We start from the raw sequence: 16,852 nt of genomic DNA, 5'->3' as shown, positions 1-16,852 counted from the left end.
TGAAAAATATATCAGTTTTAAGATGCATTCTTTCATATGTAATGCTTCATGAGCTTATCTTGGAAGAGGACAGTTGAAACTCTTCCTTTCTGGAGAAATTAACTTTACAAAGTAATACTGCCCATGACGTCATATGGTATGGAATAGCCCTTGGGGCAGTTTGGATCAACTGTCCTGGCTGTGCCCCCTCCCAGTTTCTTGTGCACCTGGCAGAGCATGGGAAGCTGAAAAGTCCTTGACTGGCATAAGCAGTACTTAGCAACAACTAAAACATCAGGGTGTTATCAGCATTCTTCTCCTACTAAATCCAAAACACAGCACTATGCCAGCTACTAGGAAGAAAATTAACTCTGTCCCAGCTGAAACCAGGACAGAGTGTATTGCACTTTTACATGCTCCAGTGGTGATTATTTTAAGAAGAGTTAAAAAAAAAAAAAAAAGTGTCATCTCACAATCTCAGAAGCCCTGGCAGCTGATGCTGGAGTGTTTGAGAAGGTTCTCATCCCTAAATGATGTTCGTTCTTCTTTCTTGTGAAATGGAAGCCCTGAAACAGAAGTGCTGGGCCAGGTGGTGTGTCTAGTCCTCAGACATCATTCTTCCCAGCCAGCTGCATTGGGACCAATTGGTTTCACTGGTAATGCACCAGGTTGTGAACTGCAGCTGGGAAGAGCTTTGCTTTGTGATCTCTGTTGGATTTAGCTGTGCCAGTTGAGGTAATTACCAGTAGTTGTAATCTCTTTAATCTCTGCTGCTAAATCCAATAAGAATCATGAATTGGATCACACAGAAATTATTTTATTTGTGTGTGTTTTCCATTGCTTTAAAATAGTAGGAAAATAACAATTCCTTTAATTATGTTTTGAGTAGATGTGAACAGAAAGTATTTTTAAAACAAACCTACATACTTATTGCTGAAGCAGTTTTGGGGGGAGAGGAGGATTAACCATGTAGTTTCAGTACAAAGAGTAGGAAATTAATTTCTTCTGAGCACATGGAGGGGGATAAGAATACTGTGATTAGTACCTGCTTAACACGGATACTTCTGTTCAGCATTTAACAAAATGGATTCGGGTATGGACTATGTTGATTAGGGCTCTTAAGCACTTTGATGATACAAAAAACTAACAATCATAACTGATATTTAGGACAACTGTACATTTCTGAAGAAGCATAAGGTATCTCTAGGCAATGCAGAGCTAATCTACATTTGCTTCCAGATTCCTTTGCAAAGTGAAGAATAAATAAATAAATGATCATAGAATCTGTAATTTACTAAACACTCATAAGCTCCTAAGAAATATTTCTAAGGATGTGGCATATTTATTTTGTCTGTTTCCCTTATTAGAAAATAAATATCTTTACATCATTTCCATTCAGCTTTTAAATACCATGAGTTTAAAAACTGAAACAGTTATTCTTAAACTAAAGTGTCCTAATTTATTATGACATTACCCACATGCTTTGTTGTATCTTTGTGGGCTTGTATTCCTTTTATAAATAAATTCATGGAGATAACATTCCAAGACTTAAAGACTGTAACTCGTGGGGTTATTTGGCCTCACATATTAATTTGTTTTTCAAAACTGTCTGAAGAACAGGGAAGTAAATTTACAAGATGTTTCAGGTTGGCTTTTTTTTTTTTTTTTTACCCCACAATAGTTTATTTTCTATAGACTTGTTAAAAAGTTTGGCCTGATCTTAAAAACTAGAGGGGGATCTTTTGAAAAGACAGTATCTCTGAAAATACAGGCAAATTTTCAGGATTCTGTCTGTAGAGATACAGATTCCTCATTCTTGAATAAAATAAATGAGCAGATCTTTGTTTGTGGCATGGAACTGACCAACTAGATTTTGTATTTAAAATAAAATATTACGTTGTTGAGGGACCAAAGTATTCTGGAAATAATGCTGCTAACTTTATAATTTAGATATGCATGTTATACATTTTTTGAACTGCTATAATAGCTTACTTAACTGAAAGTGTTCAGTGGATTCCTTAAGCAACGTTTGAGCAAATGAATAATTCCAATTATTTCAGTAAGATGACCCATATGCTTAAAGTTTAGAATTGTATTTAAGTACATTTCTGAACTTGACTTCCTGTCTGTTTAGTTATGTGCATAACTCAGTTCCTATTTAAAAGGGCTAAATGTGTTAAGCATCTCTTAAGTTTACCTGGTTAAGTGTATATTGAATTGGCTGTATGTAAGTGCATACTTAAATTAGGCATATACTTATGTACGTTACTGACCAAGGATCTAAATTAGAATACAGATGCACCACTTCTGGAGCCATTTCTGCCATTGGATTTACTTGAGCCATGTCTGTTGATCCTGTAGAAACTTGTATGAGTATCCAGTTAATTGCAAGATGCTGGCTATTCAGGATAAGGTCTGGTTCATCAATCATTTGAAAACACTCAAGTATTTTGATTTTCAGAAGAACTGGTATATAATTGTATGCCTAATTTGCACACACAGTTGCTGGAACTGTATATTTGGAAGCCTGTTAGTTAGCTACATAGTAGGCAGGAAGTGCAGCCAAGTACCTGATTCTCATGAGTAGTCAGGCGAATCAGGTACACTTCTCATTGCATGCCTGACTTGAAAATGAGACCTGTAAAGAGTGCTGAACATTGTGACAGTGACTCATTCATGCATGTTTTTAAAAAAACCCTGGAAGACATAACAGCACAGTTAATTCTTAAGTGCTAGTTTCCTATTTTTTTTCCTTTAGATAGCAAAATTAAGTGGTTTGTTACATGTTAAGGAGCAAGGTGCCTCAAAACTTAACATAAATAAAATAAATTTAAATAGGAGGCATGAGGGGAAAAAAAAAAAAGAGTACTGTTATTTTATCTTTTCTATTCCACCCATGCTACATATAAATTAATTTTCATTTAAATTTGTTTTGACCTTTGGTCATATCCAACTGTAACCCAGTCCTTGCTGCAGATCTGTAGAACAGGTTTGCAACACTTTTGTCATCTTTTTATTTTTTTTAAAGTAGTATTATTCCTGTGGGGTTTATTGGAACTCATATAGCTAAAATTGCACAGTGTTTTGAAACTTATCTTATATTTTGCTTTTTAATAACAATGTTTATATATTAATTTTTAAATCCTGAAGTTAGGGGTTTTATAGTTAAAACACATACAGTTTGAACCAAAGCAGTAAAAGCCACTGGCACAGTATTTGTATATACCTTGACTTTTAAAACGATTTTTAAATAAAAGCATTTACTTTATTAAAGTGCATGGGGTAATATCAAAGGGCTCAGTTGGATAGCATATATACAGTTATGCCAGTAATTTTGAACAGGTATAGTATACTATACCTAGTATAATTAGAACTTCCTTTCTGTAGTTTTTCAGTTCAGTGTTTAAAGTTTGTACCAGTTTAAATCCCTTTGTATTTCAAATTTAATACATACATTTAATTGTATTTGTAATTAACTATTACATCTTTTGATTTTTGAAGATTTTTTGGGGTTCATTTAGCAGTCAAATTATAACTAACTTTGAATGAAACCTGCGTTTAGTTCAGATTACATATTACTTAAACTTTTAGCATGACAGGGAATATAATATGGTTGAAATAGTAGGAAATACATATTTTAGGAAAATATAGCTTGCTTAGCGGATCGGTTATGATTTTCTTCAATCTCAGTAAATTTAAAGCTAATTTATCAAAGTTTCAGATTGTCGTGGTTTAACTCCAGCCGGCAACTAAGCACCACACAGCCACTCGCTCACTCCCCTCCAAGTGGGATGGGGGAGAGAATCGGAAGGGTAAAAGTGAGAAAAGTCGTGGGTTGAGATAAAGACAGTTTAGTAGGTAAAGCAAAAGCCACGCACGCAAGCAGAGCAAAACAAGGAATTCATTCACTACTTGCCATCGGCAGGCAGATGTTCGGCCATCTCCAGGAAAGCAGGGCTCCATCATGCTTAACGGTTACTTGGGAAGATGAAACGCCATCACTCTGAACGTCCCCCCTTACTTCTTCTTCCCCCAGCTTTATATGCTGAGCATGACGTCATATGGTGTGGAATATCCCTTGGGTCAGTTGGGGTCAGCTGTCCCAGCTGTGTCCCCTCCCAACTCCTTGTGCACCCCCAGCCTACTCGCTGGTGGGGTGGTGTGAGAAGCAGAAAAGGCCTTGACTGTGTAAGCACTGCTCAGCAGTAACTAAAACATCCCTGTGTTATCAACACTGTTTCCAGCAGAAATCCAAAACATAGCCCCATACTAGCTACTATGAAGAAAATTAACTCTATCCCAGCCAAAACCAGCACACAGATAAACTGAGGTGACCGGTGACCTAGAATGTAAGATGGTACAAATCTGAAATTTTCTGCCCTCTCCTCCTCCACTCCCAACTTCACTTGTAGTATGACTTCTGTGGTGTCACAGTAGTTTTTATTTTATTTTTATTTATTTTTACATCAAAAGTAAGTAACACTAGAGGGGGAAAAAGTGCACTAATTTCAGTTAGCACATACTTTTTTTTTTTTTTTTAATTTTTTATTTTTACTGATTTGGTTATTTGCCATTTCTGGGGATTAAACTTTAAAAAATGTTCTTCTTTTCTGTATCTGATGTTCTGTGTGCTATTAGTGATGCAGCCAACACGAACGGTTGTCATGTGTAAAACAACTTTCGATCACCATGAAAACACCGCCCTGGGAAAGCGTCCATGCTTGATATCGTTTGGTTCATGAACATTAAGTTTCCAGTACAGGTGACCCATAGCTCAAAGTGTTAAATAATTGTGTACATTATTCAGTTTTTAAAATAATAATACATTAATAAGATTGCTAGTCTTTGAAGTTTTCCTCACTGTTGTTTTTCCTAGTAGAGCAGGGTAAAAGGAAATGCTTAAGTTCATATTTGTTTCTTTGTAAGGATCTGGTAGATAGATTCATTCTTATTTATTACTTTTTTAAATGCAAGGGTAATTGTAAAATCATAGAAAGAGTAACATCTGTGTAGTGTTCCAACCCTGTGTAATGCTTTCATTTGCTTCTTCAGGTAAAATCCCAGATGAAGCCAAAGCCCTTTCTCTATTGGCACCTGCTCCTACTATGACAAGCCTGATGCCTGGTGCAGGGTTGCTTCCTATACCTACACCTACCCCTTTGACTACAGTAAGTAAAATTCAATCCCTGTTTGGTTTCTGGTTTTCCTCTGTACTCAGTAGCCTTTCTGAGTTCAGAGAACAAGAACTATCTGATCCATGGATGTTGTCCTCTTATATGCTAAATCAGTGAAGATTTAGCTGTGGTGCCTCTTTTTGAGGATAGATCACAAGATGTCCATTGCACTACCTTTCCTGGGTGTTTCTTTCAGACTCTTGTTTTGCAAAATAGTAGGTAAATATTGGTTTTGGTTGTGTCCATTTTAATTGTTGTCCCTTCCCTAGACCTATTAATTTGATCCAGTGACAATGCTATCTACCTCCTAAAAATTTGTTAAAACATAATAGTTGAATCGACACAGTTCTTTGGAATATTAAAATGCTGCATTAGGGTGCTTTTACTTTATATCTCTATGACAAGGTTTTTGACTGTTAGCCTAACAATGTTTTCACAGCAAAACGCACAGGAGCTAGCTGCTGTTGCTTCTGCTCAGTTCCCTTTTGCCTCTCTAAGTCTTTCTTGACATCAGCAGGCTGCTGTGCCCTGTTTAGGGAGAATTCTGGAAATAGTAAATCCTACTTCAAAAAAATGGGGCTTAAAGTCACTGACCCCATGTTATTTGAAGATGAAAATCCTCAGTCTTCCAAACATATTGCAGCAGTGTGTGTATTGATATTGTTAGTGGTACCATCCTGGATTTGTGACTCGTGTTAAGGGTGTCCTGCAGATTCCCAAACCTATTGTCGTGGTTTAGCCCCAGCCAGCAACTAAGCACCACGCAGCCGCTCGCTCACTCCCCCTACCCCGATGGGATGGGGGAGAGAATCGGAGGAGTAAGAGTGAGAAACACTCCTGGGTTGAGATAAGAACAGTTTAATAATTGAAATAAAGTAAAATAGTAATGCTAATAGTAACAGTATAATAATGATAATAATAATAATGATACACGAAGCAAGTGATGCACAATGCAATTGCTCACCACCCGCCGACCGATACCCAGACAGTTCCCGAGCAGCGGTCGCTGCTCCCCGGCCACCCCCCCCAGTTTATATACTGAGCATGACGTCATATGATATGGAATAGCCCTTTGGTCAGTTTGGATCAACTATTCTGGCTGTGCCCCCTCCCAGTTTCTTGTGCGCCTGGCAGAGCATGGGAAGCTGAAAAAGTCCTTGACTAGCATAAGCAGTACTCAGCAACAACTAAAAACATCAGCATGTTATCAACATTCTTCTCCTACTAAATCCAAAACACAGCACTATGCCTGCTGCTAGGAAGAAAATTAACTCTATCCCAGCCGAAACCAGGACAGTATCCACCCCTTATTCTATACCATCTACGTCATGCACAGGCCCTCCCCTTTCCAATGTGTTCCAATTAATCACCACCGCTTTCCCTATCTTGATATACACACAGATATCATTCCCTTCGTCTATGGCCCATCCCTCTAAAATGTCCATTGAGTTCATTTAGCCCATGACTTTGGGTTCCATCTGTCATCACAGTCTTTCAGAGCAGGAGAGGTGGTGTGCAGTGTTGGACTGTTGCATGCTGAAGTCAGTTCTCATTCCAACATGGTTTCATCAAAGTTCATTTTCATTAAGCTGGGCAATTCTTACTGCAATACCATTGATGCGGCATATAGCAATCATAATATACAGTATTATATACTTAATATTAACCTACTATATTATTATATTAGCATGCAGTTAAGAGATAACATATAGTTAAGAGATAACATACAGTATTATAAAGCAATTAATATTATACAATTCAGTTCATTGGCTATTTTCACCCAAAATCAAATTCCCTTGAGGTACACATTGGGCTTCCCCATCCTTTCGCATCACCCACCAAGTGCACCCAGGTCCTTGAGCAAAAGCAATCCCACGAATGGGTTTGCCTTTGCCAGAGGGGGAAGTAACCCAGACTGTCTTCCCCAGCATATTTTTCATGTGCACTACAGGAACTTTATCTCCTTCTACAGTACGTAGAAGTTTTGATTGGGCAGGGCCAGCTCGATTGGCAGATCCCCTGGTTTTGACTAACCAGGTGGCTTTTGCTAAATGCGTATCCCAATGTTTAAACGTCCCAGCACCCATTGCTCTCAGGGTAGTCTTTAACAATCCATTGTATCGCTCAATTTTCCCGGAGGCTGGTGCATGGTAAGGGATGTGATACACCCACTCAATGCCGTGCTCTTTGGCCCAGGTGTCTATGAGGTTGTTTCGGAAATGAGTCCCGTTGTCTGACTCAATTCTTTCTGGGGTGCCATGTCGCCACAGGACTTGCTTTTCAAGGCCCAGGATGGTGTTCCGGGCGGTGGCATGGGGCACGGGATATGTTTCCAACCACCCAGTGGTTGCTTCCACCATGGTGAGCACATAGCGCTTGCCTTGGCGGGTCTGTGGGAGCGTGATGTAATCAATCTGCCAGGCCTCCCCATATTTATATTTCAGCCATCGTTCACTATACCCAAGGGGCTTGAACTGCTTGGCTTGCTTGATTGCAGCGCATGTTTCACACTCATGAATAACCTGTGCAATACTTTCCATAGTTAAGTCCACCCCTCGATCACGAGCCCATTTATACGTTGCATCCCTTCCTTGATGGCCTGAGGCATCATGGGCCCACCGAGCTATAAATAATTCACCCTTATGTTGCCAGTCCAAATCCACCTGAGCCACTTCAATCTTAGCAGCCTGATCTACTTGCTGGTTGTTTTGATGTTCTTCAGTGGCCCGACTCTTAGGTACATGAGCATCTACATGACGAACTTTTACAACCAGGTTCTCTACCCGGGCAGCAATATCTTGCCACAATGCGGCAGCCCAGATTGGTTTGCCTCTGCGCTGCCAGTTGCTCTGCTTCCATTGCTGCAGCCACCCCCACAGGGCATTTGCCACCATCCATGAGTCAGTATAGAGATAAAGGACTGGCCACTTTTCTCTTTCAGCAATATCTAAAGCCAGCTGGATGGCTTTCACCTCTGCAAACTGACTCGACTCCCCTTCTCCTTCAGCAGTTTCTGCGACTTGTCGTATAGGACTCCATACAGCAGCTTTCCACCTCCGATGCTTTCCCACGAGACGACAGGACCCATCAGTGAACAGGGCATATTGCTTTTCATTTTCTGGCAATTTATTATACAGTGGGGCCTCTTCAGCACGTGTCACCTCCTCCTCTGGTGATATTCTAAGGTTTTTTCCTTCTGGCCAGTCCATGATCACTTCCAAGATTCCTGGGCGACTGGGGTTTCCTATTCGAGCCCGTTGTGTGATCAATGCAACCCACTTACTCCATGTAGCATCAGTTGCATGATGTGTAGAGGGGACCCTCCCTTTGAACATCCAGCCCAACACCGGCAGTCGGGGTGCCAGCAGGAGCTGTGCTTCAGTACCAACCACTTCTGAAGCAGCTCGAACCCCTTCATATGCTGCCAGTATCTCTTTCTCAGTTGGAGTATAGCGGGCTTCGGATCCTCTGTATCCCCGACTCCAAAACCCTAGGGGTCGACCTCGAGTCTCCCCTGGTGCTTTCTGCCAGAGGCTCCAGGTAGGGCCATTCTCCCCGGCTGCAGTGTAGAGCACATTTTTAATATCCTGCCCTGCCCGGACTGGCCCAAGGGCTACTGCATGAACTATCTCCCGTTTAATTTGTTCAAAGGCTTGTTGTTGCTCAGGGCCCCATTTGAATTCGTTCTTCTTCCGGGTCACTTGATAGAGAGGGCTTACGATCTGGCTGTAATTTGGAATATGCATTCTCCAAAACCCCACAACGCCTAAGAAAGCTTGTGTTTCCTTTTTGCTAGTTGGTGGGGACATAGCTGTTATTTTGTTGATCACATCCATTGGGATCTGACGACGTCCATCTTGCCATTTTATTCCTAAAAACTGGATCTCCTGTGCAGGCCCCTTGACCTTACTCTGTTTTATGGCAAAACCAGCCTTCAGAAGGATTTGGACTATTTTCTTTCCCTTCTCAAAAACTTCTTCTGCTGTGTTGCCCCACACAATGATGTCATCAATGTACTGCAGATGTTCTGGAGCTTCACCCTGTTCCAGTGCTGTCTGGATCAGTCCATGGCAAATGGTGGGGCTGTGCTTCCACCCCTGGGGCAGTCGGTTCCAGGTGTACTGAACACCCCTCCAGGTAAAAGCAAACTGGGGCCTGCACTCTGCTGCCAAAGGGATGGAGAAAAATGCATTAGCAATATCAATTGTGGCATACCACTTGGCTGCCTTTGACTCCAGTTCATATTGAAGTTCTAGCATGTCTGGCACGGCAGCACTCAGCGGCGGTGTAACTTCGTTCAGGCCACGATAGTCCACTGTCAGTCTCCACTCCCCATTAGACTTTCGCACTGGCCATATGGGACTGTTAAAGGGTGAGCGAGTCTTGCTGATCACTCCCTGGCTCTCCAGTCGACGAATCAGGTTATGGATGGGAATCAGGGAGTCTCGGTTGGTGCGATATTGCCGCCTGTGCACAGTTGTGGTAGCAATCGGCACCTGTTGTTCCTCAACCTTCAGCAACCCTACAATCGAAGGGTCCTCTGAGAGACCGGGCAAGGTGGACAGCTGTTTAATTTCCTCTGTCTCCAAAGCAGCTATACCAAAAGCCCACCGGTACCCTTTTGGGTCCTTGAAATACCCTCTCCTGAGGTAGTCTATGCCAAGGATGCACGGAGCATCTGGGCCAGTCACAATGGGGTGCTTTTGCCACTCATTCCCAGTTAGGCTCACTTCAGCTTCCAGTACAGTTAGCTGTTGGGATCCCCCTGTCACTCCAGAAATACAAATGGGTTCTGCCCCTCTATAGTTTGATGGCATTAGCGTGCACTGTGCACCAGTGTCCACTAGAGCCTTCTACTCCTGTGGGTCTGACGTTCCAGGCCATCGAATCCACACAGTCCAGTAAACCCGGTTGTCCCTTTCCTCCACCTGGCTGGAGGCAGGGCCCCTCTAACACTGGTCACAGTATTCGCTGTTCACTTCCTGTAAATGTGAATCAAAAGTCCCCTGATCAAGGTCGGAAGTAAAATTAGCCCTCTTACTCTGTCTCGGGAACTGCTCACTGGAAACTGGAGCTGCAATTTTCCTGGGAGAACCACCTTTTCTAATAGTTTTTCCTTGCAACTCACGCACCCGTGCCTCTAAGGTTGAGGTGGGTTTTCCATCCCACTTTCTCATGTCCTCTCCATAATCACGCAGGTAAAACCACAGGGTGCCCCGTGGTGTGTATCCTCTATATCCTCTCTCTTGAGCATAGGGACGTTGACTCCTAATGGCTGAGACACTGGTCCGTGCAGGTGGGGAGTAGGACAGATCCTCTCTGAGTTGTTGGAACTCTTGGCACAGTTTTTCCACAGCTGAGACACAGGCCTGTAGGGAGGAAGAGAGCTTTTCTTCATAGTCCCGGAGTTGTCTAGCCACTTCATCCACCGTTGGTGCCTCGTCGTCTTTCCAGGCTAGTATTGCCAACGAGTTGGAATACGATGCTGGTGCGCTCCGTACCACCTTCCGCCACATGGATTGTGTGCACCTGACTTCATCTGGGTCTTTGGTTAACTGCTCATCATTCAGGTCACTGTAAATCACCTCCAGCACGCCTAATTCCCTCAGGTACTGGATACCTTTCTCTACGGTGGTCCATTTGCTTGGGCGGTATAAAACATCCTCCTTGAAGGGATACCTTTCCTTCACGCTTGACAGAAGTCGCCTCCAGAGGCTGAGCGGTTTTGCCCCTTTTCCAATTGCTTTGTCAATGCCCCCTTCCCTGGAAAGGGATCCCAGCTGCTTGGCTTCCCTACCCTCTAAATCCAGGCTACTGGCCCCATTATCCCAGCATCGGAGCAGCCAGGTGATGATGTGCTCGCCTGGATGACGACCGAAATCTTTTCGCATATCTCCCAGCTCACTCAGGGATAGGGATCGGGTGGTCACCATCTCATTTATGGGTTCTTCCTCCTCTGGTTCTCGTGATGGCCCTGGTTCATCTTCATCCCTTACTAAACGAACTGATTTCCTCGTGTATTTTTTCTTCTGTATAGGGGCAACTGATACCGGCGCAGGTTGGTTCTCTGGTTTAGCCACAGTGTCTGTCACTGGGGTTTGAGTAGCCGCAGTGCTCATGGCTGTGGCTGGAGTAGCCACAGTGCCTGGGGCAGGGGTTTGAGTAGCTGCAAGGCCTGTAGTGGGGGTTGGAGTAGCCGCAGGGCCTGTAGTGGGGGTTTGAGTAGCCACAGTGCTTGTTGTTTTGTCATCAGATCCAGAGACCTTCTCTTTCTTTTGAGGGTACTGATTAGCGTTGACCACGGCTCGATAGGCATGGGCCAGCCCCCAGCATGTTGCAATGATTTGTGTCTCTCTGGAGCTACCAGGGTGACAACATACTTCTTCCAAATACTTTACTAATTCTTCAGGATTCTGCACTTGTTCAGGGGTGAAGTTCCAAAACACTGGAGGTCCCCACTGCCCTAGGTACTTGCGCATACGTTCCCACACACCCTGCCACTCATAACTATCCAGCCTTGGGGTAGATCTCTGGATGATATTTTTAAACTGCTTACTGACCTTTATCAAAACGGAAACAACATTCCCAAGAATTATCAATAGAAGTATCTTAACTGCCCAGGGGTGTTCAAGATACAGGAAAGTTGTTGTAATAACGGAGGAAACATCATAGAAGAAAGCAGCAAAGGTGCCATTCTGTATTTCCTCCACAACAAGCCTCTCAGAGTAAGAAGTATAATTGCTAACTCTCTCTATGAGGTAGTACCCGCAGTACAGTAGTGACTTCTGTATGAAACCCAAATACCAAAGAATGCTCAAGGTCAGGGTTTTGATAAGGAGCCTCCCAAGCAAAAGATCATGAATCACTGCAGAGCATAGCACAGTGCACAAACTGACAGCAAGCTTTAACACGTGCTGCAAAAAAAAGAACATGGTGCAGATCAGAAGAACTAATATCGTGACCGGCAACTGTTAACAGACTCCTTAATACACTCTGGTTAATCTGTTGTTATCTCAAACCCTTCGTGCCCCACGTTGGGCGCCAAAAACGACTGTCGTGGTTTAGCCCCAGCCAGCAACTAAGCACCACGCAGCCGCTCGCTCACTCCCCCTACCCCGATGGGATGGGGGAGAGAATCGGAGGAGTAAGAGTGAGAAACACTCCTGGGTTGAGATAAGAACAGTTTAATAATTGAAATAAAGTAAAATAGTAATGCTAATAGTAACAGTATAATAATGATAATAATAATAATGATACACGAAGCAAGTGATGCACAATGCAATTGCTCACCACCCGCCGACCGATACCCAGACAGTTCCCGAGCAGCGGTCGCTGCTCCCCGGCCACCCCCCCCAGTTTATATACTGAGCATGACGTCATATGATATGGAATAGCCCTTTGGTCAGTTTGGATCAACTATTCTGGCTGTGCCCCCTCCCAGTTTCTTGTGTACCTGGCAGAGCATGGGAAGCTGAAAAAGTCCTTGACTAGCATAAGCAGTACTCAGCAACAACTAAAAACATCAGCATGTTATCAACATTCTTCTCCTACTAAATCCAAAACACAGCACTATGCCTGCTGCTAGGAAGAAAATTAACTCTATCCCAGCCGAAACCAGGACACCTATCTGTCCTTAAATGATTCCTCATCTGTCTCCATTAATTACCAGAAACATTATTCCCACTCTCATATTCTTAGCTGATACTGATAAGCATCCTAAAAGAAATGAATGTATTTAGTGTCTTCCCTCTTTCCTTCCTTCCTTCCATAAAAAAAATTGCTTTAACCAAGTGTGATTTCTTCAGCACTATTTGAAAAACCTGCACAAAGGTCAGCATCCTTTTTGAACCTTGTGCTCCAACAGCTGTTTTAAGAGTGTACAACTTATATAATGAAACAGTGGGACCAAAGTCACCAGTCAGAGGTTTAGGGTAATCCTGTTTATGGTTCATAACTATCATTGTATAAGACATTGCATGACTTTGAAAATCATTTTTAGTTCACAAGAATATTGGCTTTTTTTGTCGTTGTCCTGGTTTCGGCTGGAATAGAGTTAATTTTCTTCCTAGTAGCTGGCATAGTGCTGTGTTTTGGATTTAGTAGGAGAAGAATGTTGATAACACACTGATGTTTTAGTTGTTGCTGAGTACTGCTTATGCTAGTCAAGGACTTTTCAGCTTCCCATGCTCTGCCAGGCGCACAAGAAACTGGGAGGGGGCACAGCCAGGATAGTTGATCCAAACTGCCCAAAGGGCTATTCCATACCATGCGACGTCATGGGCAGTATAGAAACTGGGGGGGGTTGGCCGGGGAGCAGTGATCGCTGCTCGGGAGCTGTCTGGGTATCGGTCGTCGGGTGGTGAGCAATTGCATTGTGCATCACTTGCTTTGTATATTATTATTGTTATTATCATTATTATATTGTTACTATTATCATTACTATTGTACTTTGTTTCAATTATTAAACTGTTCTTATCTCACCCCAGGAGTGTTTCTCACTCTTACTCCTCCGATTCTCTCCCCCATCCCACCGGGGCAGGGGGAGTGAGCGAGCGGCTGCGTGGTGCTTAGTTGCTGGCTGGGGCTAAACCACGACAGTCTTAAAATGGGTGATACTGCCCTCATTGATATGTGAAGTAATAGTTTAGGCATTTCATAAAACAAAATGTGCTTACTCATGGTTCTGCTGCATAATTGCTGCTAATGAAGCATAAATAATCGTAGAATCATAGAATCATTTAGGTTAGAAAAGACCCTTAAGATCATCGAGTCCAACGGTTAACTAAACCATGTCCCTAAGTGCCATATCTACACGTCTTTTAACTACCTCCAGGGATGGTGACTCAACCACTTCCCTGGGCAGCCTGTTCCAATGCTTGACAACCCCTTTTGTGAAGAAATTTTTCCTAGTATCCAATCCAAACCTCCCCTGACACAACTTGAGGCCGTTTCCTCTCGTCCTATCGCTAACTACTTGGGAAAAGAGACCAACACCCACCTCACTACAACCTCCTTTCAGGGAGTTGTAGAGAGCAATAAGGTCTCCCCTCAGCCTCCTCTTCTCCAGACTAAACCACCCCAGTTCCCTCAGCTGCTCCTCATAAGACTTGTTCTCCAGACCCTCCACCAGCTTTATTGCCCTTCTCTGGACACGCTCCAGCACCTCAATGTCTTTCTTGTAGTGAGGGGCCCAAAACTGGACACAGTATTCCAGGTGCAGCCTCACCAGTGCCGAGTACAGGGGGACAATCACCTCCCTGCTCCTGCTGGCCACACTATTCCTGATACAAGCCAGGATGCTGTTGGCCGCCTTGGCCACCTGGGCACACTGCTGGCTCATGTTCAGCTGGCTGTCGACCAGCACCCCCGGGTCCTTTTCCTCTGGGCAGCTTTCCAGCCACTCTTCCCCAAGCCTGTAGTGTTGCATGGGGTTGTTGTGACCCAAGTGCAGGACCCGGCACTTGGCCTTGTTGAACCTCATACAGTTGGCCTCAGCCCATTGGTCCAGCCTGTCCAGATCTCTCTGTAGAGCCTTCCTACCCTCAAGCAGATGAACGCTCCCACCCAACTTGGTGTCATCTGCAAACTTACTGAGGGTGCACTTGATCCCCTCATCCAGATCACTGATAAAGATTTTAAACAGAACTGGTGTAATGTCGGTGTTTAGAGATATTTGTTTCTAAACTAACCTTCTAAGGTAAATTCACTTTGGTTTTATATACATCTTTAATAAGTTATCTGTGAATTTTAGAATATCAAAGAGTAAGTCAAGCTGTATAACCCTCTGTAGAATAATAAAGGGATGATTTCAGATAAAGACAGAGTAGTTCTCTCTTGTTACATAAAAAAAAAAACCTTACTGGTGGCTTGTTGAGAATTTCTAACACTTTTTAGAAACTTTGTTTGCTGGAAAGGCAGTTGCTTTTTTGGGTGGAGAAAATAAAATTCAAACCAGGAACTCAGTAGACCAATGTAGTAGTGATTTTTAAGAGACTTTTTTTATAACATTCCCCAGGAGAGATTTCAGTTCCCAGTTCTAAAAATGAGAGTTGTATTGTCCTCGTTCTCTAGGAAGTGACTGTGTAGGGAAAGATCTTAGACTTAATATCCTTTGCGTTTCAACTGTAATCTTGCCTTACGTGATATGTTTGTCCAAAAGGTACCTTATCTGTCCCTTTGATGGACTGATGTCTGTTATGGAACAAATTGGCCCTGGGCACTGCAAATTCCCTTCTTCCCTTGCTGGGCAAGGCCTCAGCAATTCCTCATCCACTTATAATACTTGTTGTGGCAAAAAAAATAAGAATATTAGCAGTATTTGGAGGCATCTTAATGAATTTGATTGACTGTAAGCATTAGAAATTCAAACCTGAATATTTTCTGATTGATATACTGCATCCCTGGCCAGACCTATTTGATAGCACACAGAAAAACTGTAGAAGGCTATTTATGGGTAGATTTATTCTTTAAAAAAAGTACTTGTGGTGGGTTGACCTTGGCTGGCTGCCAGGTGCCCACCAAGCTGCTCTATCACTCCCCTTCTCAACTGGACAGGGGAGAGAAAATATAACGAAAAGCTCATGGGTCAAGATAAGGACAGGGAGAGGTCACTCAGCAATTACCATCACGGGCAAAACAGACTCGACTTGGGGAAAATCAGTTTAATTTATTGCCAATCAAATCAGAGTAGGATAATGAGAAATAAAACCAAATCTTAAAACACCTTCCCCCACCCCTCCCTTCTTCCCGGGCTCAACTTCACTCCCCATTTCTCTACCTCCTCCCCCCAGAGTGGCGCAGGAGGATGGGGAATGGGGGTTGTGTTCAGTTCATCACATGTTGTCTCTGCTGCTCCTTCCTCCTCACGCTCTTCCCCTGCTCCAGCATGGGTCCCTCCCACGGGAGACGGTCCTCCATAAACTTCTCCAACATGGGTCCTTCCCACGGGCTGCAATTCTTCACAAACTGCTCCAGCGTGGGTCCTTTTCCATGGGGTGCAGTCCTTCAGGAGCAGACTGCTCCAGCATGTGTCCCCCACAGGGTCACAAGTCCTGCCAGCAAACCTGCTCCAGCGCGGGCTCCTCTTTCTCCATGGGGCCACAGGTCCTGCCAGGACCCTGCTCCAGCATGGGCTCTCCACGGGGTCACAGCCTCCTTGGGGCACATCCACCTGCTCTGGCGTGGGGTTCTCCGTGGGCTGCAGGTGGATATCTGCTCCACCGTGGACCTCCATGGGCTGCAGGGGGATAGCCTGCCTCACCATGGTCTTCACCACAGGCTGCAGGTGGATATCTGCTCCAGTGCCTGGAGCACCTCCTCCCCCTCCTTCTTCACTGACCTTGGTGTCTGCAGAGTTGTTTCTCTCACATATTCTCCCTCCTCCCTCCTGGCTGCAGTTGCACAGCAGTTTTTTCCCCCATCTTAAATATGTTATCACAGAGGCGCTACCACTGTTGCTAATTGGCTTGGCCTTGGCCAGCGGCGGGTCCGTCTTGGAGCCGGCTGGCATTGGCTCCATCAGGCATAGGGGAAGCTTCTAGCAGCTTCTCACAGAAGCCACCCCTGTAGCCCCTCTGCTACCAAAACCTTGCCACACAAATCCAATACAGTACTCAGCTGGGACCTTACAGTTTAAAGTCTTGCCTATATTCATTAGATTTATTTTTATAGAAATGCACAAGGCAGGCAAGTATTAACAA

At 43.7% G+C, this 16,852-nt stretch overlaps 1 protein-coding gene across 1 annotated transcript in view; it reads left to right on the top strand.

The window, feature by feature from the left end:
- The window catches only part of LOC142596492 (uncharacterized), a 63,536-nt gene that overhangs the window by 17,232 nt on the left and 29,452 nt on the right, over nucleotides 1–16,852 (top strand). The window contains exon 3 of the mRNA XM_075725616.1: nucleotides 5,032–5,147. Within this exon, the coding sequence (XP_075581731.1) occupies nucleotides 5,032–5,147 (116 nt within the window). The remainder of the gene's footprint in view (nucleotides 1–5,031; nucleotides 5,148–16,852) is intronic.

This window comes from Pelecanus crispus, chromosome W (genome assembly GCF_030463565.1).
Source record: "Pelecanus crispus isolate bPelCri1 chromosome W, bPelCri1.pri, whole genome shotgun sequence".
Taxonomy (NCBI): Eukaryota; Metazoa; Chordata; class Aves; order Pelecaniformes; family Pelecanidae; genus Pelecanus; species Pelecanus crispus.
The sequence above is the reverse complement of the archived record's forward strand: the minus strand, read 5'-3'. Positions and strand labels throughout refer to the sequence as shown.